Source organism: Crocuta crocuta, unplaced genomic scaffold, assembly GCF_008692635.1.
Source record: "Crocuta crocuta isolate KB4526 unplaced genomic scaffold, BGI_CrCroc_1.0 scaffold190, whole genome shotgun sequence".
NCBI classification, from domain to species: Eukaryota; Metazoa; Chordata; class Mammalia; order Carnivora; family Hyaenidae; genus Crocuta; species Crocuta crocuta.
In genome coordinates, this window is record NW_027527955.1 from 9,024,580 (window position 1) to 9,049,739 (window position 25,160).

At 44.0% G+C, this 25,160-nt stretch overlaps 1 protein-coding gene and 1 long non-coding RNA gene across 2 annotated transcripts in view; one reads left to right on the top strand and one right to left on the bottom strand.

Annotated features, from left to right (window-relative positions):
• WDFY2 (WD repeat and FYVE domain containing 2) overlaps window positions 1-25,160 on the bottom strand; it is a 174,265-nt gene that overhangs the window by 21,750 nt on the left and 127,355 nt on the right. The window contains exons 6-7 of the mRNA XM_077752592.1: window positions 19,543-19,655; window positions 5,039-5,165 (exon numbers count right to left, since the gene is read on the bottom strand). Of these exons, the coding sequence (XP_077608718.1) occupies window positions 5,039-5,165; window positions 19,543-19,655 (240 nt within the window). The remainder of the gene's footprint in view (window positions 1-5,038; window positions 5,166-19,542; window positions 19,656-25,160) is intronic.
• On the top strand, window positions 6,779-13,265 carry LOC144222150 (uncharacterized). The gene is made up of 3 exons (XR_013332322.1): window positions 6,779-6,824; window positions 7,286-7,364; window positions 12,952-13,265. It is a non-coding gene; the product is annotated as an uncharacterized LOC144222150 (long non-coding RNA).

Genomic DNA, 25,160 nt, shown 5'->3' on the forward strand with positions numbered 1-25,160 from the left:
AGGGGACCTATCCAAGCATGGGGCCCTGTGTGACTGCACAGATAGCACACCCCCGAGGCTGGTGCTGTGTCTGAGGCTTCTTAAGGAAAAAGGGTAGAGAAGCCTTTCTTTATTCTTTTTATAGAAACAGATTTTCAGACATAAGGTAACATCTGCCCCAATGCAACTTAGGTCCTCTTCTGTCTCCTGAGAGCAGTATAGCAGCTTTCATTTCTTTGATGAAAAGTCCTAGGTTACTTGGTGAAAATCTAGTAAGTTATGCACCTGCTCCCAGCGAGGTTGCTCTCTTATATTCAGAATCCCTATATTCGTAAGTCTCCCAAACGTCCAAGGACCAGAAAAGGCTCATGAGTAATCCACACGTGTGAGGTATCCCCTGGCTACCGGATACTTGGGCCCATCTCACACCAAAGGGACCCTGGGTGGATCTGCCTTCCTGGGAATCCTTGGATCGCAGCCAGCCTGAACCTGAACTCAGGGATCCTGCCTGGGAGGGCTAGTTCAAGATCAGCAATGTTTGGCGGTTTCCTGGCTAAGGTGAAAGATCAGAGTAGCCGCTACCCTTTTGTCCACTTGCAATTTCCTGAAACACTGTCCTGACTTCACGCAGTCCTATTTTGGGTAACCTCCTGATTCCAAGAACGATAAGAACCTATTCATCTCCTAAGATCCAAATCTAGAGTGACTCCTTCCACTGAGACTTCCCATTTTTCAGTACTGTCCCAAACTGTCCCATCTTGTCCCTAGTCTCATGCGTCTATAGCACAGTACTATTTAGGCAGTGGCTGTTTTCATAGTGACCTTTATATCCAAAGTGTCTACTATAAAGTCTGGTACACAGACAGAGCTCAGTAAGCGTTTGTTGAATGTAATATAAATAGAGAGAGTAGGTACATGTGGCAATACTTCCAATGAAAATGCTATGTTCAAAGAGAAATACAAATCTTATCCAAAAGCTTGATTTATAAATTACTGTAATTTTTCATTAGCAAGAATAATCTTAACACCTGGCACTTACTGTCCCTTGCTCTTGTGCTGATTATTTTACATGCATTGTATCATTTCTGGTTTTTGACAACCTTTGAGGGTTTTTCTTTCCAATATTATCCTTACCTTAGAGATGAGGAAACTGAGGATCAGAAAGATAGAGAGCCCTACTTAGAGCCAGAAGGGCAGGCTCAAATACGGCCTGGCCTGACTCAGAGGCCAGCAATTAATTGGCCACACCATGGAGCACCACTCCCCACCTGTTAATAAGATTCCACCCTCTGTGAAAACCCCGATTTTGAATTCTTTGATCTATTATGTATTTAGCTAAATGAGTGATAGAAAAGACATCTCTTCCCTTGTATCCTATTAACCCCCTAGTGCTGCAGTGAGAAATGATCCTAAATCTGAGATTTGCAGGGAGAGAAAGTTTGCTCTCTTGACCCTTGCTCTCCTTCCCCAAACCCAGAAGAGGATGAATGTGAGAACTCCACTTCCTTTCCTAACTTGACACGCAATTTACCTGATAAAGAGGGAAAGGAACAAGTTCTCCTGATGCGTACTGATTTACGAATAGCCCCTTTCTTTACCAAAAGGCTCTGAAGATGCTTGTAACAAAAGTCTTACACATGCTAAGAGTCAGAAGAGAGAAACCAAGAGCTGGGACTATGGAAAAAGAAAGCAAATACGTAGGCCACGTGTGCCGACAGTTGGGGCCGTGACCACGTCCCCCATAACTTGCAGATCCAGTCCTGGTGGAAGGTCCCATGCCAGGAAGCCACACAGACCTTCACCTGTGCTTGAAATCGAGTCACCATTAAACTAAATTGCCACAAAGTCTTAGAAGCCTGAGAAAAATACTGCTAGAAAGGAAAACTATGGTCATAAAGTTGGTCATGAAGCGATCGGTATTATCTAAGAATAAAAAAGGATCTAAAAAGCCCAAGTATCATTATCAAATTTGACACGGTGGGCATGGGACAATAAATGTCCAGGTTTATGCTCCTATGACATCCATCCAACTGGTAATGGATACTTCGGAAACCTAACTGGTCCCTGGACCTGGAACCTTCTTTCTGCCTTTCCTTCCACAGAGCTAGCAATAATCATGGTCCACTTGCTGCAGGGAATAAAAACATCAAAATGTTTCAAATGCAGAGAATACTGTATATAGAAGTATACTTTCTTAGCTTGTTTCCTCGGACTTGGAAAGTAGTACTAAAGCTCTCTCTGCTTTGATGAGGTTTTTACACACCAGATCAAATTAGTTGCAAAAACGTCCTATTTCCGCTAAAGGATGAATGAAGCCACAGAGCCCAGGACAGCTGCCCCTCCACACGGGGGTCGGATATTTCCATGAGAGGGGAAGGTGGTCTTCCCACTCCTCTGGGGCTCTCTGGTCTGGTGGGCTCTGCCGAGCTCCCACTTTCACCAATTCGGTGCCTGATTTGGATCTCTGACCACCCAGAGTCACCCTGAGGGGAAGGTGGGAACATGAAGAATTGTAGGACAGCTAAGGGCAGCCTCGGACCCCATGCAGAAACTCTTTGGCCTCTGGAGTAGAAAAGAGACAAAAAAACAAAACAAAACAAAAAAAAAAACCCCATCATGGAGCACAGAAGGGACCATCAGTTAGTCAATGCTCATTTTTGTGCCCCTAGTACCCAGTACAGTGCAGGATACCAAGAAGGCTCTAAGTAGCTTTCTCGGTTTGAGAGACCTAAGCTACCAGCTGGCGGCTCAGAGGATGGCAGCTCAATATTCTCATCGAAAAAATGACATCTGGCTCCCTCTTATGTATCCAAGATTCTTGTAGGATTACACTGTGGTCCCTGTGTGTCTCAGAAGCTCTCTGACAAAATACTAAGCTCCATTCAAAGACAAGAATCACTGAACACCAATCCAGTGGCCAGTTTTCAGGGCAAAGCAATGGTGGCTCTGAAAGTGGCCCTATGGTTCTCCTCCCTGCCTGCTGCCCTGGCCCCTTTCCTTCCGCCGCCTTCTGTGAATCCCAGCCTCCTACCTTCAGCAACTCCAGTGTCTTCCCGGTCCTCACCTTGGGCACTCAAGCCCACTCTAACGGGGTAACACCAACCGATGCTGAGAAGTTCATTTCTCCCAGCCGTGTGGCACCAGGCAGCCCCTCCCAGGCCAGGGTCCGGTGATGGGTGATGAGGAGCCTCAGAGTTCATGTTATTCCTTCCTCAGTCTGAGTTGAATAAAGCCCCAGGCAAAGGCCTACTGCCATTATTCCTGCTTAAAGGTTCTAGCCAGTGGCTCCTGATCTCACCACTAGGTTCTAGGGGCAAAGATTATCCGGATGGACTCCCATGGATGGTCTGTCCCATTTTCTAAAAGGTCAGGTCTGTATTCCTTAGAAACTGGAAGACCTATGAGTTCAGTTTCCCTTTTTCATGGACTGAGAGACTATATCTCAACTTTATAGCTTCTCCTTTCTTACCAAACTCTAGGCGCAAGTTTCCCGGAATAACAGTCTGCATGAGGACACTCGGCACACAGCGGTGCTGGTGTTGAGCACTGTTACACTTTACCACCCTGAGGACGGGTCATGCGAGGTTGCCTGCAGTTTTTATTAACCACTGTGCAAAAGTAAAACTAGTTATGAGCTAATTTGGATGAGTCCAACAAATCTTACTGATCTTCATTCAAAACTGGCATTTTATTTCTCTGAGACAGCCTGAGGTAGCGGGAATTACTTGGCAGATTGGGTAGTAACCGAGTATTATTAAACAGGACTGTGTTTGTCTTCTCTTTTTCTTCACTTACGTGGAAGATGTCAACTCCTTTTATAGGATACTGATGCATGTCCCCTTGCCATGGAGATAAGTACAAGGGAATGATTCCTCTAATGAGGTGATGACGAGCTCCGAGTGGCCCCACAAGCCAGACACGGCCCCAGACAACGGGTCTATTCTCTCATGTGGGAAAGAAGGCCTAATAAGTATTAGTTCTCTAAGACTAAATTCGAACACTGACATCATGATTTGTGCACAGGCCCTCCAAAATGGAATCAGTTCATATCTAATAATCCCAACTGCAACACTTGACTACTTAGGAGAATATTTTAAAACTAGTGCTTCTGGGCAGATTTACAAAAAGAGCTAACGTTGGTTAGCACCAGTCAGTCCCTGGGAGCGTAACTAACATTGGTTTACGGATGTCTAGAGTCGCTGCTAACATCACTGTGGGAACTTTCCAAGTTAAAACCGGTTCAGAGATGCTCAGAGCTCTAGAGCAGATCTCTGGTTCTGTTCTGCACACGGCCGGCGCTCGTCCCCGGGACCTATGGGCGGGCTGGGGAAGGGCACAGCACAGTGTGGTCTGAGGCCAGCGGGGGAGCTGCCTGGGACGCTTGGGATACAGGTGTCTCAGCTCCACACTGGCGACCGGACCCTCCAAAGACAGGGGCCGGGAATCTACATTAAGAACAATTCCTTAGTGACTCTGCACACGGCAACGTTTGCGAACTGCTCCAAGGAAACGCAAAGCTGTCTCTGCTCTTCTTCTCAACTCCGTGAAATCGTCCCTCAAGGAAGAAGACAGCCTGATACGAATCCAAGCGAGTCCTCAATAAACATTTGGTGAAGAACAAAATATACTGGGTAAGGACACTATCTCTCCCCTTTTCCTCAAGCTGCCAGGAATCTTGGCACCACATCTGAACTCAATTACAGAAATCCTGTAGGCCTCCATGGTTTCTATTTTTAATCTTTTTCCCCCCTCTCACTCTCAAAGTTTTACTTGTGAGTCTCCCTGGTTCTCAGTTTTACCTTTTATTTGTTTGGTGCCGTTATTTTATTTTATGGTTTCTGTAGGCACTGTGAAATCCTCTACGGCATTAAAAAAAATGTCGTAAAAATAAATAAACATACTTAGGTACAGATTTAATTCAAAGTGGCCATTATTTGCGTTCCCACCGGGTTCCTTCCCCTGCGAAGATCCCGCTGTAGAGAACGGTGCACACGCCTTTGCTCTCGCTTTCAGCAGGGAAGCTTTTCTCAGAGTTTTAGTAAAAGCACCAGCGTCTTACTTGTGTCCTTGGAGCTCGATGGCTGTGCCTTTCCTCCCGCCGATGTCCCACATGATAACTGAGTGATCGGAGCTGCCAGAGAACAACACTCGCTGGACGGGGTCCCAACAGAGAGCAGTCACCCCACCTGAGAAAACAGAGCAGGACATTCGTCACAAAGAGACAATATCATTCACCAATAAATGTGAATGCAAAGGCCTTAGGATCTGGTGTGGATCTTTTGCTCAGAAAACAAACAAGTCCCTGAAGAGGGAAAAAAAGCCCAAAACGGACTCCCAGAATAAAAGTCCCGCCCTTTCAGCATTTTTTCCCCAAAAGTTAACGTACCATAAAATCAATTACTATAAAAACCAAAGGAGATGAAAAAGGCAATTAATTGACAGACAGGAGGCATAATTCGAAGAATGGAAAATATCACAGTACTTGGAAATATTAACCATACTTTCTTAACTTCTGTCTACCTCCCACCCGGACAATAACAGATGAGAAGTAAATGGAATTTTCACTAGCTTAGTTGGATTCTTTATTCTTGAGCACAGATATAATTAGACTACAACATCACAATTTGAAATTTGTTTTCTTTGAGAATTTAAATGTACAGATTCTGGGCACATCATGTACATCCTTAGGTGTCGATCTCCTCAACTGTAAAATGGGAATAATGGCGAAACATCTGAACATCTGCATGCAACTACTACTATTACTAATGATAAAAGCAACCTAGCCATTTCCTACTTCATAGGTTGTGGTGATAATTACTTCTGGATCAATTATATAGGACTCCTCTGTAAACTGTAGCGTGCAGTACACATATGCTGGGTATTAGCATTACTCTACTGGTGTGGCAATGAAATATTATGACAGATCTTTCTCGGGCTGTCCCCTTATAAACAAACTTCCGCATGATGAGAACAATATTAAAACTTTTTCCATAGGAGATGCAGACAAAGCCCCCAAACACTTAAGAATGTGAGAAATACCCATTTTTTTTACATTACTGAAAAATACTGTATTCTGAAAAGAACAAAAAATAGCATCCTGTTTATTAGAATCTGACGTTTTTCTTATTTAGATTATCAATTTGTTCTAACAAAGTGCTGCGCTCTAAAAGCTTTTAGGAAAGTTTCTTTCACGTAATCTTCTCAGAAGGGTTTTTTTTTTTCCTCCCCAAGATCAAAAGGGGGGAAAAAAATCTCACTATTCTGGCTTCTGCTTAAGAGCCTCTCCCCATACCTCCGACACATTCTGCTGGTGCGTATCCCTGCCCACAGAGGCACAAACATCACTCCACGCCAGCGTACCTGCAGCGCACCCCTGGCACTCCCATCTGCTCCCCCAGCACCACGTTACAGCTCGGAGCAGACAGGCCCTCGTGTTGTCTCTTGAATGAATGAAGGAGCAGATGAATGAAAATACATAAATCTTTTTTCATCCACAGTTCTTGTTACTTGAAATTCCTCCACCAGACTTGCTAACCCTTCAAAGTTAAATATTGTTCCTCCTTTTATATAACTCCTCTTGGTTTCCTGCTGTTGAGCTCCATGCTTACAGCAGTCCCTCCTTGTCCATGGTTTTGCTTCCTGGGGTTTCAGGGGCCCCTGGACAAGTGTGGTCTGGAAGCAGATGATCCTTCTTCTACGGGGCCCTCAGATGGTGAGCGGTAACCTAACACTACATCACAATGCCTACGTCATCAGCCTCACTTGATCTCATTGCATAGGCATTTGATCATCTCACATCGTCACAGGAAGAAGGGGGAGCCCAGTAGGGTAAGATGTTTTGAGAGGTAGGCCACCTTCGCATAACTTTTATTACAGTATATGTAAACATGGCCTATCTAGGTTCAGTAATATCTGTAGTTTCAGGCATCCACTGGGGGGCCTTGGAGCCTGTCCCCTGTATACTGGGGGGACTACACTGTACTTTTTTTTTAACCATCCTTCAGTATTTTCAGGATATTCCATCCTGCAAAACATGTTATTTATTGCCACATGGTACCCAAATGGCTTACTTTATTAAATATCTGTGGCGGACTTGGCTAACTGTCCACCTAAATCCGTATTTCTCCTTCCATATATGGAGTGCTCCCTGGAAAGCTGCCACCCTGCAGGGACCGCATTTATGGGGCCCTCTTGCATCTAGGGAGCATGTGACCAGTTCTCAGCAACTGAATCCAGAAAGTAACCTGCATTCCTTCCAGACCAGAGCAGTCCCCTTTTCACTTTCTTTTTGTACTTCCTCACTGAGATCTCCAAGACTGCACGGCATGGAGAAACTACACTCAAGAAGGAGCCAGAGTCCCTGAATCTCCACATGGAAGAGAATCGTAAGTCAAAAACACCCACGCTGAGTTGTTACATGAGTGAGAAATAAACACCTGCTACATGAAGCCACTAGAATGTTAGAAATTATTTGTTAGAGCAGTTAGCATTAGCTTTTTTTTTTTTTTTAAAGTAGGCTTCAAACCTAGCACATGGCCCAATGTAGGGACTTGAACTAATGACCCTGAGATCAAGACCTGAGCTAAGATCAAGAGTCAGACGCTCAACCAACTGAGCTACCCGGTGCCCAGCATTAGGTATCAGAACGCTATATACTTACTGGGATATATAATAAAGCTGGCCCAAGAAGAAGGTGACAGTCACCCAAAGCTTCATAAATCAGGCGAGTAAAAAGAAGTTACTATATTTGGCTGTTAATCTTGATGCTTAATGTTTCAACAGAATTGGAGAGGACCTCAGCTGGGGAACCATTCCATCAGCCTCCAAAGCAATCCATTATAAATGCTGAATTGGTTTTTTCCAAAATATATCTAAAGTCTAAGCACTTCTTACCACCTTTAATACTACCATCCTTGCATGAGCCACTGTCAAAATTCTTTCCTAGAAAATTATAAAGCATGACACATATTTTGTTGGAAAGCCTATGGGGAAAAGGCAGTCTCTTACATCACTACTGAGAATGCAAACCGGTGTAATGGGGAAGGCCATAGCCAACAAACCATACCTGCACTTAGCTTTGAATCTCACTCTCAGGAATTTATCTTGACGATATTGCCCCCTTCCCCACCAAGTAATACATAGATACATACGCACAAGGAGAATGCTCATATAAGAGAGTGGGTGAATTAACTATGGTACACCCACACAGTATTATGCAGCCACGAGAAAGAATGAACAAGACCATTTAGGTGGATAGAAAGTGATTTCCAGGATACACTGTAAAGTGAAAAAGGCAAAGTGCAAAAGAATAGCTATACTGTGCTACCTTTTGTCTAAGAAAAAAGGGTAAATAAATGAACGAGATTTGTTAACTTTAGCAGATGCTTGGGCCCCGCAGTGGAGAAGGGATGAAGCAGAGTGGCACTTTTCTGAGTGTATTTTTTGTTTGGTTCTGGGTTTTGGGATCATACTGTTTCACAGAATCAAAAGTAAGTAAACAAAATTAACAAGGCGTGTACTGGCAGGGCAGGGTATGGACCCAAAAGGAAATAGAAACAAGTGAATCTAACTATGTTACAAATGAATGATACAATAACCACACTAAAGGCGGGAGCGGGTGAGCTGACAGAAGTAACTTTGGAAACCGGTAATTTGACTACACAATGGAAGGAAAAATATAAGATTTGTACACAAATACAGTACTTTAGTTAGTAGTTTGTATAGGTGTTATAGGTTAGCAATAACTTGAACCTCTTCTTTCTGAAGCTATTCTGTATTTCAGGATTGAACAAGTAAATATATTGAGGATACTGAGAGCTGGGCTTTTCACTCATAACAGGAGTTACAGTTGGGGGGAGGTTAGAATAAACTCTTTGGTGTCAGATTGGAATTGGAAGTATCAGTATGAAATCACAGAAATCCTTCCAGATGTGTGAGTGCACACACGTTTTCTAGCTCTGTCTACTGAGGGCCCAAATGATCCCCCCCCCCCACCGCCATTAACAGTGAGCACACACAACACCCAGATTTTGGCTTCTAGAAATATCCCCTCATACTACCTATCCTTCAAATAAAGAAATGAGGGCTGTCGGAATGTTAATTCTAGGGCTGAGGCAGGTAGTATACAAGATGAGCTAGGAATATCATGTGGTATCAAAAAGTAAGATGTGGTTATCAAAAAGTGAAGGGACAGGTCACAGAGCCCGTGTGAAAATAGTGTCCCAAAGGTCAAATCTAGGACAATGTGAGCAAGAAAATAAATCAATTGTAGTAAAGAATCCTCACGCATAGAAATAATTAAGAACTCGTGAGCCCACACTGGTATAAACAATTTAAAAAATAAATAAATGGGGAAGAAATGAAAGCCTTTCCTTATCATAAAATTCCAACCAAAAAGTGTGGAAGAGAAAATGACTAGAAAAAGCACAATCTGGCAAGAACCACAGTCATGACTGTTTCTCGTAAGAGTCATCAATGGATAGTAAAATTCCTGGGCAGAAATGTGATGAGAAGTGGTATTTACATAGTTTTGAAATATTTCCTCATAAAATACTTATGAATTACAAAGGGTGACTATGGTGGAGAAACGTGGCAGACACGACCTTAACCAAATGATCAAAGTTAACATCACCAGAAAGAGGACAAATCAACATCATGCGCCTCTTGATACGATCCACTGTGAAGGACATAACGTCACTTCCATAGTATTCTTGTAAAAAATGCATGACCTGAATTTAACCATGAGGAAACATCAAATGGAAGGACATTCTACAAGGGAAGGACATTCTGGCTAGAATGCCAAGAATGACCCCAAAAATGCCAAGGTCATGGCAGAAAAAGGAAGACTGCAGAGCTGTTCTACCTTAAAGGAAGCTAAGGAGGCATTATAAGCAAATGTAACATGTGGTCCTGATCGGCTGTGAAGAACCAGGAAAAGGCTATTAGTGGGATGTGGGTAAGGTCTGTAGATTAGGGAACGGTACTCTGTCAACATTAACTTCTTGATTTTGATATCTGTGCCATAGTTTTCAAAGATGTTAACATCTGGGGAATCTGGGTGAAGGAGGTACAGAACTCTCTACACTATTCTGCAACTTCCTTAAAGTCTGAAATCATTTCAAGATGAAAGGTTAAAATAAAAAAGCCCCAAACCGTAAGACTATGTGAACGGCCTCCTACACAGGTTCGCCGCTTCTACCCCTGTTCCTGTAGGCTGCTCTCCACGCAGCAGCTGAAGTGGTCACCGAAGAAACACAAAGCCGATGAGGACACCTGTTGTTCTAATCACTCCAATGGTTCCCCATCCCGTTCAGAGTAAAGTGCAAAGTCCTCTCCACGGCCTTTCAAGACGCTTCGCCATCTAGCTTCTGCCCCCACTGTGAGGCCCCCCTACCTGCTCTGCGCTAGTCATGCGGGACGCCCCTTCACCATGCCGGGTTCATCCCCACGTCCAGCCCTTTGCACTCTGCTGTCTCTGCCTGTGGTTCTCTTCCCCCAGATCAGCACTGGCGCACGCCTTCGCTTCGCAAAGATCCCTGGTCAGACGCCACCTCTTTAGAGAGACCTTCCTTGGCCACTCTTACCATTCTCCTCTTTATGGTTTTTTCTTCAGAACATGTACTTCTTGTCTACTGCCCCCACAGAATATAAGCTCTTGGAGGGCCAGGGGGTTTTGGCTTGTTCGTCAGTGTCTCCAGGATCTAGAATTCTGTTCGGCTTACAGAAAGCGCTCAAATAAACACACAAGTGAGCAAACGATCGAATGAAGTAAGTACATGAATGTTCTTTGCCTTGTTCCTAGAACCTGGAACAGGCGCGTAGCATCTCTGCTCCCAGCTGACCAATGTTGTTTGTGTGACAGCCTTGATCTATTCTACTCCTCAGACCTTTTAGGTCAGTGAATGCTCATCTCAAGGGGATGCTCTGGAGATGGTCTTACTTGACTGGTTAAGCCACTGGGATTAGGGGGACAGAAAAGAGAAAGATGACTGATGTATGTTTTCCTCTACTCAGTACGCATTTGTGTGTCCTCAGATTTCCTATGTTGTAACCTAATCCTCCATATTCTGAGGTGATTAAGTCAAAAGGGTGCAGCCCCCATGACTGGGATGGGCGCCCTTATGAAAGTGCTCCTCAGTCCCTTCTGTCACATGAGCTTGTGAAAAAGCAGCCGTCTATAAACCAGGAAGTGGTCTCACTAGACATTCAATCTGCCAGTGTCTTGATCTTGGACTTCACAGCCCCCAGAACTGTGATAAATAAATATCTGTTGTTTCTAACACACCCAGTCTATGATAGTCTGTTATGGCAGCCTGAAAAGACTAAGACAATACATTATGTGGGTAGGTTCTTTAAAGCATCATGTCAGATTTAAATAATGGTGAGCACCAGTAAAAAGAACAGTTAGAAAGGATTATTTGACATAATTAAAGACGTAATTGGGTGGGCTGTTCATCCAGTCAGAATAAACATGGAAATTCTTAAATAAGGCTCACCATGTGCCAACTGATGGGCCCCTCACAACCCCCCACCATGCAAAGCCACATCTCCAAGCACTGCACCATGAGAAGCAGGCCTTCTTTGCTGGTGGCTGTGGGATGAGGATGGTTTATGGCCACGAAATGGGAAGTTTAGCTGTGGTTATTTTAAGTGCACAGGATCTGGAGCCAGATCCTAGGTTCCACTCCTATTAGGTAAGTGACTTGGGGCAAATTATTTAATGTCTTTGTGCCTCAGATATCTCATCTGTACAACAGGGATGACAATAATTTTGTTGAGATGAAATGAGTTAATATATACATAAGCATATATGCTTATGTATATAGCGCCTAGCCCATGGGGAGCGCTGAGGAAATGTAAGCTATGATTATAGTGCAGGAGACCCTGTCTACACCATCCGTGACAGTGTCCGCTGCTCAGCCAGCCTTGTGGCAGTCGTCAGCTTGTTCCCATACTATCCCGGCCATCAGGAGATCATTGATTCAAGTTTTAAAAACAAGACCAGTCTCTAGTTTTCCCACATTACATCAGGCTGTAAGGCGCCAGAGCTTGGAAGGGGAGTTCCTGGTAACACAGGGTCAGGAAGAGGAAAATTGATACCAGGTTCAAGAAAGTCAAAGCCAGGGTATATTCATCACCTTCCAGGGCTCAGAGTATCACACCACCCTTCAGAGAGTGGAAAAGATAGAAGGAAAAAGCTTCAAGACAGGAAGTAGGATGGGGCTGGGGAGAAAAACAAATAATTTTTGAGGTCCCTCCCAGGTCTAGGTACATGTCCTAACAATGGGGTCTCCTGGAGGTCGGCTTATAAATTGTAAACCACGGCACTCACTTCAAACCAATGCAACCAGCATCTACTGAGCATCTTCTACATGGCAGATACCACGCTGGGCTCTGAGGATATAATCAAATCGAGTAAGACTCAGACCCCACTAGACCAACACAAACACAGCATAAGATGATAGGATCAATTTTGAGAAGAAGGGCATGCATGCTTTGTTTGGTGAAACCATTCTCTCATACCAGACCTTTTATCACCCAAGTAACCTCCTCTCTCTTCAAGGTGCAGCTCAGGTGACTTCTGCAGGAAGCCTTCCCCAATGCTCTCGATCTAAGTGAGGTCCTTACCTCTGGGTGTGGCTTCTCTCCCTATACTCACCCACTGCATTGAACCTTGTCAGATTATATAAATCTGTCCCCACGGTAAATTCTAGGTTCTGTATCTCTGTATTCAAGCACAGTGCCCAGTGCCTGGTACACAGTAGGTGCTTAATAAATGTGTAAGCACCCAGCCAGTTGAACTGGATGGCAGAGGGGAATGAGAGACAATGAACAAACCCAATAAGCCATCACTACAGAGGCGTCCCGCAGAGCTTTGAGGTGGGGGCAGTTGGGAAGGCAGGACACTAAGTCGCAGCGGGCACAGTACGGTGGAGAGGAGAGCTGCTGACCGAATGGCCTCTTCCTTCCCAGGCGAGCGTCCCTCAGCAGACAGCTTCCTGATGAACAGTCTTTCCTCCAGATGCTTTCAGCGGCGCAGAAAGGCAACCACCGTCAGCCAGCCTGCCTTCCAGAGCAGTGTACTCACCTCTGTGCAGTCCACACCCAGGGACTCCTCCTCACCCTCTACATCTAGGATGGGGTCCGAGGTCCAGGGGCCACAGCGATTATGGGTTTCCATATTCAAAAAGACAAACATCATTTCTTCCATTTCATCTGGCCTCCTTTCAGATTCCTCCATCTTCCCACTCCCCTCATCTCATGGTGTGCTTCTCCCTGCCTTTGACCTTCACAGTATATGAATATATGAATTTATTCTCAAAAATAAAGGTTTTTGTCATTATAAACATAGATTTTAATGGTTGCCTAACACCCCAACACATGGATGCACCTTATTTCACTCACTGTTACGTGTTGCTCAACTTTTAACTATTTTAAATTTCGCTAAGCTGAAAATTTTTATTTGTAAAACTTTGTTCATGTTTCTATTTAGTTAGAAGAGATTCCCAAACATGAAACTGGATCAAAGAGTATCAATATTTTTAGAAACTTACTACATGTTACCAAAATGCACAGCGAACTAGTTTCTAAAAGGCTTTTACAACCTATCTCACAAAAGCTAGAGACTACGTGGCGTGTTGTGAAGTCAGGGTTGGAAACCACCGGGTCCATCTTTAGCACTGCGATACAGCACTTTATCTGGAACATTCCAGCACCCCCTGCAGGGTGAGGAAGGGGTGCAGCCTACCTGTGATGACACAAGAGCCACCTAAGGGAGTCCCCAGCTGCAAGGCCTCTTGAAAAAAATCTCTGACCTTTCAGTTACTGTATTTTGCAGTTACTGTGGGCTGAAGTGATGTTTCTGCAAAGCTGAATGTGCTCCACCTCCAGGCTAAGCTTTCCTCCTGAGACCCACCATGGGACATCCAGCTGTCCCCTTGACACCACGGCAGGGGCGTCCCCGTCACCAGAGTATCCCACGCTCTTCAGTAAGAGTGGAAAAGACGGAAGGAGGATGTTCAGCTCCAAGCACAGTGCTCTCTCCTCAAACTGCTCTAAACTCTAGTGCTCCTGGTTCGTCAGTGGCCATCACTATCCACCCAAATGCTCCAGATGGGAACCTGGGAGCCACTCCCACCCTGAATGCTGAGCGCTGGACTCCTAATCTCCTAAAAAGATCTTGAATCCCTCCTCTTCTCCCCATGCNATGGCTTCGGCACATCCATTCTCATCCCCACTCAGCCCACCGCCCACCGCTGCCACAGCGATTTGTGAAAATGGAAACCAGGCCACCACCCTGCTTCCTTCATCCTTGGTCTCCCGCTGCCTGAGAATAATGACCGAAGTTGTTAATATCGCCTGCAAGTTCAATCTGTACTCTTCGCCCCTGGCTGTCCACACCGCCCATGGGACTCCGTAAGTTGTTTGTGCTTTCCCTCCCTGGGCTTTGTATGTGCTTCACATACCTGGAGTCTAGAATGGTCTCACCACCTGGGTGACAACTCTTTCTCCTTATGGTATCATTTATTCATTAAAAAATTTTTTATTTTATTTATTCATTTTTTTTATTTTTTATTTTTTAGAGAGGGTTTAAGTGAGCAAGGGGCAGAGAAAGAGAGAGAGAGAGAACCCCACAAGGGACTTGAGAGAGAGAGAGGGAGGGAGGGGGGAGAGAGAGAGAGAAAGAGAGAGAGATATTGTGGGGCTCACCCAGGCCTCATGTTTTACTCAAAGTGGGGTTCAATCTTACCCAAGGTGGGGCTCAAGATCATGAACTGGGAAATCATGACCTGAGCCAGAGTCAGATACCTAATGACTGAGCCCAGGCGTATCCCTAAGGTATCCTCTAAACACGACTTCCTCAGAGGTCTCCCCTTAGCTCTCTGGATAGGGAGTCCCTCTTGTTATTTTCTCCCAAATTCCAGTGCTGTGAGCAGCACTGGGGCTGCACAGTACTTGCTGCACTCATAACATTTTGATGAACTACCTGAATTTACTGGTTTAGTGATTATGGTCCAGGACTGGAAATTGAATAGGCAAGCACTCTTTGTGCTTTGATTCACCCCTACACCCCAGCACTCATCATGCAGAGAGCTAATGACTCGGCTGACTCGATGAAAATCTGTGTCTACTGGATGTGGAAATCTTCACTGTAAACAAAAACCAAGTTTTCAACTTAATGATCTGAACTTGCATGTTTTACTGAGCCATGCCTCTCCATGGTTTACTTATTTTCGTTAGACTTATACTGTTACTTTCAGCCATTCCCCTAACAGTTAACGAATTTATTTATTCAATGTATTTAATTTTTTGTTAAATAGTGTGCGTTGGCAATTTATGTTCGGCCCCTCCTATTTCCAATATGTTCATCCTAACCATAATAATTCTTAGAGGGAGAAGAAAAAAATAAATTTATTGATACTATGAATTCCCAGTGGTTAAAATCTCATTTCCCCCCTCTGTGTTCAAGTTGGTGTATGACTTTTTGGTAGACATACATTCTAAGTTCTGCAGAAACAGCAAAGAACTATGATACTTGGCATTTAGTTCCAGAAATAAAACCAGCAGAGGGAGCAAAGGAACATAAAAGTGGTTTCCTAGGTCCCCACGGATTAGTTAATGCTATGCTGGCCTCCGAGTGTGACGACTAGACCAGCTCCGTCACTAACCCGCATTTTTATATGACTTTCCGTACTAGAACACACGCTGACGGGTGAATGGCTATGGCTCTGTACACAAAGACCGTCTGCTTCTGAGTTTGGATCTGGACTGATAAGACTCCTGAGACCATTCTTTAATGGTCTGGGTTAATCCTAAGGTCTTTGTTTTGGGGGTGAGGGAATGAGGAGATTAACTAATCCTTACAAAACTCCTTTTTCCAGAGTCATGTCTGGCTGAGTTTGGGACTTCCCAGGCCCCAGAACGGGCCTACTGCAAGGGAAGAGCTCGACAATACGTTTGCATCATCATGGACTCTCTCAGACATTCTGCTCTGGCTACAAACGAATGAGACGTGCCCGAATGGCGATAGGTACGTCCTACTGTCTAGGGACGGTACCAATAAGTTGAATACGTGACCTGCTTCATTTGCCTTTCATGTTAGTTAGTGACTTTCCTGGGCCACATCCGGCCCTCAAAGATATTTCATAGTAAAGCCATATGAGAACGCTTTAAGTTCTTTGAGAAAGCTAAGGCACCATGCCAAGGGAGCATTTTATATTAGAGCTAACCCAGAAGACAGGAAACCCCTGAGCCACATCTGGCTCACCACACACCAGGAAGCAGCAGCTACTCACCCCTTTTCTGGCCTGGCGGCAGCAACGGAGAACTCCGAACACAAGCCATCAGCCGTTTGGAGAATAGCTGTGTACCAGAGAGCCAGGCTGCAAGCCACCTGTGCCGAAGCCAAGTCTCGGAGCCACCCAGTGTGGTCACCGGGCCTGCTGAGCTCACCACCTGAATGTCACCTCAGGCCCATTCACTCTTGGCTTTCCCGTTTCTCCTGCCACATTGTGAGGGACAGTTTCCTACGACTCTGCCGCCAGAACAATCTTTTAAATTCTGACCAGGCTAACGTCCTTGCTTAAAACTCTCTTATGGCTTCTCACTGCCGTCGGGCTAATGCCTCAGTGATCCGAACGGACTCTCGCTTCCGTTCTGGCTGCCTGCCCTCTCGTGCTCGGTGTGCCCGCCAGCCGGAGCTCTCGCAAATCTCCATGCCATGACTACGCTGGTTTTCTCTGCCTACAGTGTCCGTCTCAGTGCTTTTTCATGAACTCAACACTGATTCCTTCCCCAAAATATTAGGTCAAGCGGCACCTCAGGCCTTCCTGACAGACTCCCACTCCTGACCCAGCGAAGTGCCCATTCTGTGTTCTTGGACGTGCCCAGTGCCTGCTTCCCCCTGTCCCTGCCCCCAAGCACTGTAATCACTGTTTAGTGCCCGTCTCTCTCACTGTGTAAAAAATGTGAGGAAAGGACTGTACCTTTTATGTCTATGGCAGGGGGTAGTGGCTGAGATCTAGCAGGGACAGCACCGAGTGTAAAGAGACCAGGATCCAAGGCATAACTCACGAAAAAAGTCCACTAAGGAGACGAGAAAGACAAGTCAGAGAAGCAGAAGAAAACCGGGGAGAACGTGTCACACACACACAGCCAAAGGACGGCTGCTACAGGTAAGAAGGAACGGCCACAACGTAAAATGCCGCCGACAGGTTCAGTCGGTTTACAACATGGTTTACAACGTGTCCACTGGATTTAGCAACCAGCAGTGTTGCTGCCGGTGCCACCGGCCACCACGGGGACAGGAGTGTCAGGGGAGTGAGAGACGAGCCAAACGGCAGGTGGGTGGACGGCAAACGAGGGGTGAAGAATTTGAGCAGACGGAAAATGATATTCTTTTAAGAAACCCTGCTGTCTGCCACAACAGAAAGACATTATGCTAAGTGAAAGAAGCCAGTCCTACAACAACGCCTATGGTACTGAGTCCACTGTGTGAGGCACCGGAGCAGGCAAACTCAGAGACAGAAAGCGCCATGGTGGCTGCCAGGGGCTGGGGGAGGGGCGATGATGGCTTCCCGGTCAATGGGGTCAGAGTTTCAGTTTTACAAGACAGAGAATGTTGTGTGGATAGATGGTGGTGATATGAATGTTCTCAATGTCACTGAGCTGTAGGCTTAAGAGTGATTAAAATGGTAAATTTTAGATTAGGTACAGTTTACCGTAACTTAAAAAAAGGAAAAAGAAGCACTGCTGTCAAGAGAATACGATGCACATTGCTACAAGAGGATACGGGATTGGGAGGGTTTTGTTTGTTCAACACAAAGGCAAACCATTCAAACATGTTAGTAAATTGAGAAGAGTGAGCTAGTCAAAAGGGAGACGCAGGGAATAGGTTTGATGTGGAGACCCTGAGGGCAATCAGAAGGAGTGTTAAGAGATGAGGAGGAGGTAGAGGCAGTTTATTGGAGAGGAATATAGGGTGGGCAAGAAAAAAAATTTTTTTTAAGCCTCTACTTGAAAAAACCTCTATTCTTCTTTGAAGGAGGAGTGTGGGGAGGGAGAGGCGACTCGGGGTGGGGAGAGCAGCGAAGGTCTGGAGAAGTGGAGGCGAGCACTGAGGACTTGCAAGGGACTGTGTGCAGGGACTGAGGTGACTCTGACAGCTGGACCGGAATGTGCAGTGGGAATGATGGCCCGGGGCTCAGGGTATGACACGCAGCAGCCCCAGTGGCTAAGGGCACAGGAGGGCTGGAGAGGCTGTGAATGGCGGACGTGTTCTTCAGGGAAAAACAAGGGCGTCTGACCAGAGAATGCTGGGCGGCTTGTGGCTGAAGTGACCCCCACTCTGGAAGAAAGTGTCTGGGGGCGCAGACACTGGGGAATGAGGAGCCAAGGACCGACTGGTCAACAAGGGCAAGAATAAGTGGAGCTGGAGGAAGCGTTCAGAAAAGCAAAAGATTGGGAGACTGAAGGCAGGAGACTGTCTGAAACGCAGCAGTTTAAGGCTCCTGACTTGGGACAGTTCTGGGTCCCTACCAAGCCAGGCTTAGCTAGGGTGGAGGGGGCTAAAAAGAGAAAACACAATCAGGAAAGACCTGGGTCCTATCCACAGCAGATGCTTCTATGTGTTCTTCTTCCCAGAAAACATAGATAATTATCTTTTATGACTCTTTCCCCCTGGATTCAATTTCCTCTTTACTGCATTCCTTTTTTCCCCTTGAGGAAATTCCTTATGATCTAGGTACTATCCCATTTTACATCTTCATTCACCTTCTTCTGTTCTTAGATGCTATCTAAACTCAGTAAGAACCTGTTCTGTACTAAATCATGGGTTGGTAACCTGTGGGAGACATAAAAGCCCATTAAGAGCCATGAAAACAGGCAGTGACTCATTCCTCAGGGTCAACATCACATATTAAAAATACCAGTAAAAACGAATCATCATCATCTTTTCAAGTCTTTCAAAGGCTAAGCATGGATATTTTATATTACCTTGCTTAAATGATCCTGAACAGATCCTGATCTCTTCCCCCACAAACAAATCCGAAATAATAAAGGCCGCCTTGGGTTTACACTGAAAAGAGCCCAGAAGAAAGTTAAAAAGGAACCCGTACCTTTTTATGCAGCCTAGCTAGCCGCAAAGAACATATTTTTTATTTCATGGGTCTTAGAAGTGGGCGTGTCTGTCTTGCACACCATCTTCCTGCTCCAAGGAGGGCAAGGGCAGACTGAGGCAGACGTCTTTTTGGCCTTCCTGAGGTTTAGGCCGTTGTCACCCGCTCTCATCAGCATATGCCAACACTGTCTTTCTCCAGTGCAACATGACACAGAACCAAATCACCAACACTTTTGAAGTAGACTCGTTCCTCCTTTGTTTGCACTGATGTAGAACATTTTGGACATTGTATCTTACTGAACCATTGTGAAATAGGTTCAACGTATCCCACGTATCTGTGCACGCTACACTTTGTCACTCTGACAACACGCATCTGCACGCCAGAACGCGCGGCAGGGGATGGGTCACTGTGAGAGCAGTACATGCAGATTTGCTTTCAATCCCACCTGTATGTCCTCTGAATGTCGTGACCAGCGTGCAGTGGTCTTGCTCCAGTTTGAGGATGGTTACTTGGCCCGACTGGTCACCAATAAACACGTGCCGAGTTTCAACGTCAAATCTATCATGTAAGCATTAAGGATCATTTCTCGAAATTGAGCGGAGGGATTCACAAAAATAAATAAATAACCAAACAAATCCAGAAATCAAGAAATGTGCAAATTCCATATGAACGAAGCTTGAACAGCACCCTGAATGATACAAAAGCAGGCACAACAAAGCGAAAGACATGCAATAGTACCGGACAGCAAGGCTTCACGTGATAAACATGTCATTTCTCACAATGTGAATTTACAAACTTAATATAATCCCTATTAGAAATATCAACATAAGTTTTTTTCTTAGAACTAGGGAAGTTAAAGTTCATACAAAAATTATAAACAAGAAATGCCAGGAATATTCTAAAATAAAAGCAATTATGTATGTGATAGGGCAGATCAGCCTACCAGGTATTAGAACATATTACAAAGTCTCTTTAAGTGAAAGTGTGGAATTGGTGCATAAATAGACAAAAACACCCATGAACAAAAAGGCAAGTCTAGAAACAGACCCCAAAGAAATGTAGTACATGTCTGATAAGCGTGGCTCTTCAGATGAATAAGGAAAAGATGGGTTTAAAAAAAAGAGTGTTGACATAAACTGGAGAGTCTTCTGGAAAACAAAACAGGATCTGTAGTTCACATTCCATATCAGGATAAACTGCAAACATATTAGGGATCTAAATGTAGAAAATGAAAAATAGAAGTTCTAGATGGGAGAGCGCCTTTATAACCTTGGAGTGGGAAAAGCTACTTACTACTCAAAAACATAAATAACAAAACAAATACCATCAGCAAAGCGAAAAGACAAACTGGAAAAAATATTTGCAACTTATGTCACAAAAAGCCCAAATCTCTAACATAAAAAGAACCACAAACCTCACAGGAAAACGGGCAAAATATAGGAACACATAGTTCCAGAAGACATGACAATTGAAATGGGGCTGTGCAAGAGGCCTCACTGCCAGCCCCTGGAAGGCTGCTCACAAGGGTGCCACGGTGTCAGGCAGCCTGGCTTTCAGGAGGGTTCCCCCATCAACAACAAGAGTGGTTCACAGTGCCTTAACCGTGCAAATGGTACAGTCTTTGCCAGGCACCTGCTTTCCTTTTCAGTCTGCAATTTCAGTCCATGTCAGAAAGAGGCTGCCTACGTGACCAGTCTCTAGTAAAAACCTAAGGGACTGAATCTCTGGTGAACTTCCTCGGTTGATAAAGCCTCATAAGTCTCCTTCTAGAGATCTATCCCAGAGATACACTACTGGCTGAAGTACAAAATGTATACCTGAGGTTATTCACTCCATGTCATTTTAATAGCTGAAGTCTGAAAATAACAAAAAATTCCATCTAAACGGGATTTACTGAACTAACTATGACAGATGCATGCAATAGAATCCTATCCAGCTGGGGGAAAAAAGATCTCCATACCATAAGCAAACGGACATGAAGTAATTTCTGGGATATATTATTAAGTGTGTGTGGGGGGAAGCCAAGGTATGTAAGAGTTTATAAGCTATGCTATCTTTGTGTAAAAAAGGGGAGGGAAATAGAAGTGTGTGTGTGTGTGTGTGTGCGCACGCGCGTGTGCGTGTGTGCGCACTTATTTTACAAAAGGAAGCTCTGGAAGGAAAAGTCAAGATCTGACACACAGGACAGCCTATGGAGCAGGGAGAAACAAGCTGAGGGGACAGAGCTGTTGGTGAGTCTTCTCTGATCATAGTTTTCATTCTGGAATCATGTCATTATTTTACATATTAAAAATATGCATAAGATTAAAGGAAAAAATCCCCCACAATGACGACAAAGTATAAATGAAGGAGCCTAACTATCAAGTTGGTGATGTCATCACAGTTAACAGAATTATTTCAAGTGACTTTAAAACACAGCACTTCAACTGTACATCCTTGGGGGGAATGGACTCTAAGGACAAAGAGAACTACAAAGAAGTCAAAAATCTCACTCGGTAGTCTTGTTACTATGATACTTCTGTTCGTACTTTGAAACAGCTTAAAAACATAACATTGGATAAAGCAAATATGTTAATGTTTTAGGAACCAAAATTCTCAGTCTCAAAAGAATCAAGTACAAAAATAAAGTAAAAACCTTATAAAGTTACATTTGAATTAGAACTATTATATGAACTGATGATTCACTTTCTTTTCAAGAATATACTCATAGATATTTTCCTAGTTATCTCTGGGTACTATTTCTCACTAAAAGAAATGGCTGACTCAGGACTGGGACAGGAAGGTACAGATGAGCTTAAGACATGCCATGCCAAAAAAGCAAGAAAGCCATCAAAGCAAGTGGGGCTGTATCAAAAGACACGGGTGCCAATATGATGGGGCTCTTACTGGCCAAAGATGGATTAATATTAGCATCAGAAAAGGCAAGTTATTGCAACTGACTGAATATATTATTTAAGAAAACCTTAAGAGTTTAAAGTAATGCTCAAAAAAAAAAAAAAAAAAAAAAACACTTANCCTCTAAAATGAGCAATTAAAGAGAAATAATTAAGAATTTATGTTGCTTTTCCCATATTTTTAATTGCATCTCAGGGTAACCAATTAGCCCTAGCTAATGAGGGAAAGTTCTACTTTCTGATTTTTTAAAATGTATATTTACTTATGGGGTAGGGGAGCACAAACATGTGCTGGGGGAGGGGCAGACAGAGAGGAGAAAGAGAATACCAAGCAGATGCAGGGCTCAATCTCATGAACTGGGATACCACGACCTGAGCCGAAATCATGAGTCAGACACTTGGGGCGCCTGGGTGGCTCAGATGTTTTAAGCATCCAACTGTTGATTTCGGCTCAGGTCATGATCTCATGGTTTGTGAGTTTGAGCCCTGCAATGGGCTCTGCACTAACAGTGCAGATTGGGATTCTCTCTCTTTTCCTCTCTCTATGCCCCTCTCCTGCTCTCACTCTCTAAATAAATAAATAGTCAGACACTTAACCGACTGAGACATTCAGATGCCCTGAAAGTTGTACCTAACAGAAGAATTCCAACAAATACATATGGAAAAAAATGCCAGGATTACAAACATTGCCACTTTGCAGCCCTAATGAAGGGACTGGCTCAGGCAAAGATCAGCAACTGGTAAAGACACCGAAAGAAAGGCTGGCATGCGCCACAGGGACCCAGTGGTCACCACCTGAATCACTGATCAACTTGGCACCACACTGGGAGGGTGTCAGCCCTATGCTATGGGGTTCCTGCTGTGGGGCAAGAAAACACAAGGACCATGTGCTCTTACCCGATGCTGAATCTGAACTGAGTCAAGATTTCAGAGGCAGGTCTCAGCTTACAGAAAAATATGGGAGAAGCACAGGTAGGTGAATAAGTGAAATGACATCACCAGGCAACAGAGGCCACTTCAGAACGTGGGGCCGTTTATAGAAACACAGACTCCGTACCTCTAACAAGTTACAGTGGCATCAAAAAAAAAAAAAAAAAGTAAAGGGAGATCACTGCTCTCCATTGAGAGATTTAGGATATGAAAACCACAGCCAACGGGTGAACTTTGTCTGGACTCGACTTTATTTTATTTATTTATTTTTAGTTGCATAATCTCTTTTATTTAGCCAGTTATCTGGACCCAATTTTAAACTAATCCACTGCAAAAAGCCATTTTTGAAACAATATGTGAAATGTGAAAATGGAATGATTATTCTACCATGTCAAGTAGTGGTTAAAATTTTTGGGGAGTAGTAGTACCATTGTGATTACTGACAAATTCCACATTTTTTAAGCGGGGTACAACAAAGTACGTAAGGATGAAATGACATACGGTCTGAAATTTGTTGTAAAACACTCCAGCAAAAAGAGAGAGAAAGCCAAAAAGATAGAAGAATCAACACCAGATCTGATGAGTACATGAGTTTCCATTATATTCTCTTCTCCCAGCTGGATCATGTTTTGAAAATTTTAATAAAACCTTTGTTTTAAAAGTGAGGGAGAACAAGGCATCACAAGTTCTTTCAGGCTCAAGGACAAGAGAGAAATGCTACACTCTCCAAACGAGTGGTCAGATATATGTAAAACAATATTAAGATTTATATGGAATAAAATCACCTTACATTTACCTTGATTAGCTATAAGAACACAGATGAAAAAACAAGTTTTATGATGGCAGGTAAATAATAGGATGCTCTTTTTATTTTAAATATTTTTATTTATTTCTAGGAGAGAGAGAGAGATAGCGTGAGCAGGGGAGGTTCAGAAAGAGAGGGAGACACAGAGTCTGAAATAGGCTCCAGGCTCTGAGCTGGCAGTCAGCACAGAGCCCGACGCGGGGCTCGAACCCACGAACCGTGAGATCATGACCTAAGCGAAAGTTGGATGCTTAACCGACTAAGCCACCCAGGCGCCCCAAGGATGCTCTTTTTTTTAAAAAAAAAAATGCAACAAATGCTATTTGAAAGAGGGTGGAAATAAAATTCTAGTACAACCTGAAAGCCAGAGTGATTGGCATTAAGTGTGACAGGAGGACATATAAATATCAAGATAATCTTAATAGCTTTCCAGTACTCTTGCCCTGAATATGAACAGATCTAAGAGACTACGTGGTGAAAAGACCTTGTACTGTACAGGTGACATCTTGGAAATATCTCCAACATGCATGAAATCTGAAAACGAAGAGCACCTGAATTATTTCTGCAGAAGTGTGATAAATGTGATCAAACATGGTCAAATGACAAGACTGAGAGGGAGGCCAGATAATGTATTCACAAATTTAAATACCAGCAAGGGAAGTGCAGAAGGAAAACAGTTCTATTTCCTATCAACCTGTCACGTGACCCTTGGGCAATGCCTCCATTCTACTGTATTTAGGTGTGAAGAGGGCTGACCGAGTTCTAACATCCAAGTTCTAATCTCGGTTCTTCCAGGTATGGAGAAAGTCCCTTAGCCTTTCTTTCTTTTTTTTTTAATTTCTCAAAAAATGTTTATTTTTGAGAGAAAGAGAGAACACAGGCTGGGGAAGGGACAGAGAGAGAGAGAGAGAGAAAGAGAGAGAGAGAGAGGATCTGAAGCAATCTCCGAGCGTTGTGAGTGCAGAGACGGACATGTGGCTTGAACTGATGAACCATGAGATCATGACCTGAGCTGAAGTTGCAACTGAAGGCTTAACCAACTGAGCCACCCAGGTGCCCCTAGAGAAAGTCCCTTGACCTTTCTAAGTGTTGGTTTCTACACTGTGAAAATTGAGAATTTGATTTGTTTTTACTTCTGATTATTGTTTTGAGAGTGAGCAAAGTACCATTATGTAGAAGCACTAGAAAACTCTTGGAACTGCAACTGTAAGGTATTTTCTTCTTTTTCCTATCCTTTCCTCTCTCCTCTCTTCCTTTTGATTCTTGTTAGTATTATAGCTCACTTAATATTTGAAACTTCAGCTCTCCAGCCAAGGCAACCAAAGAATTTGAGATTATTCAGAAACTGATAATTCAATTTTTGAGCCATCAGCCTCTTTGTCTTCCTTTATCTCTCAATTTGAATTCTGGTTATTTTCATTGCACAATTACATC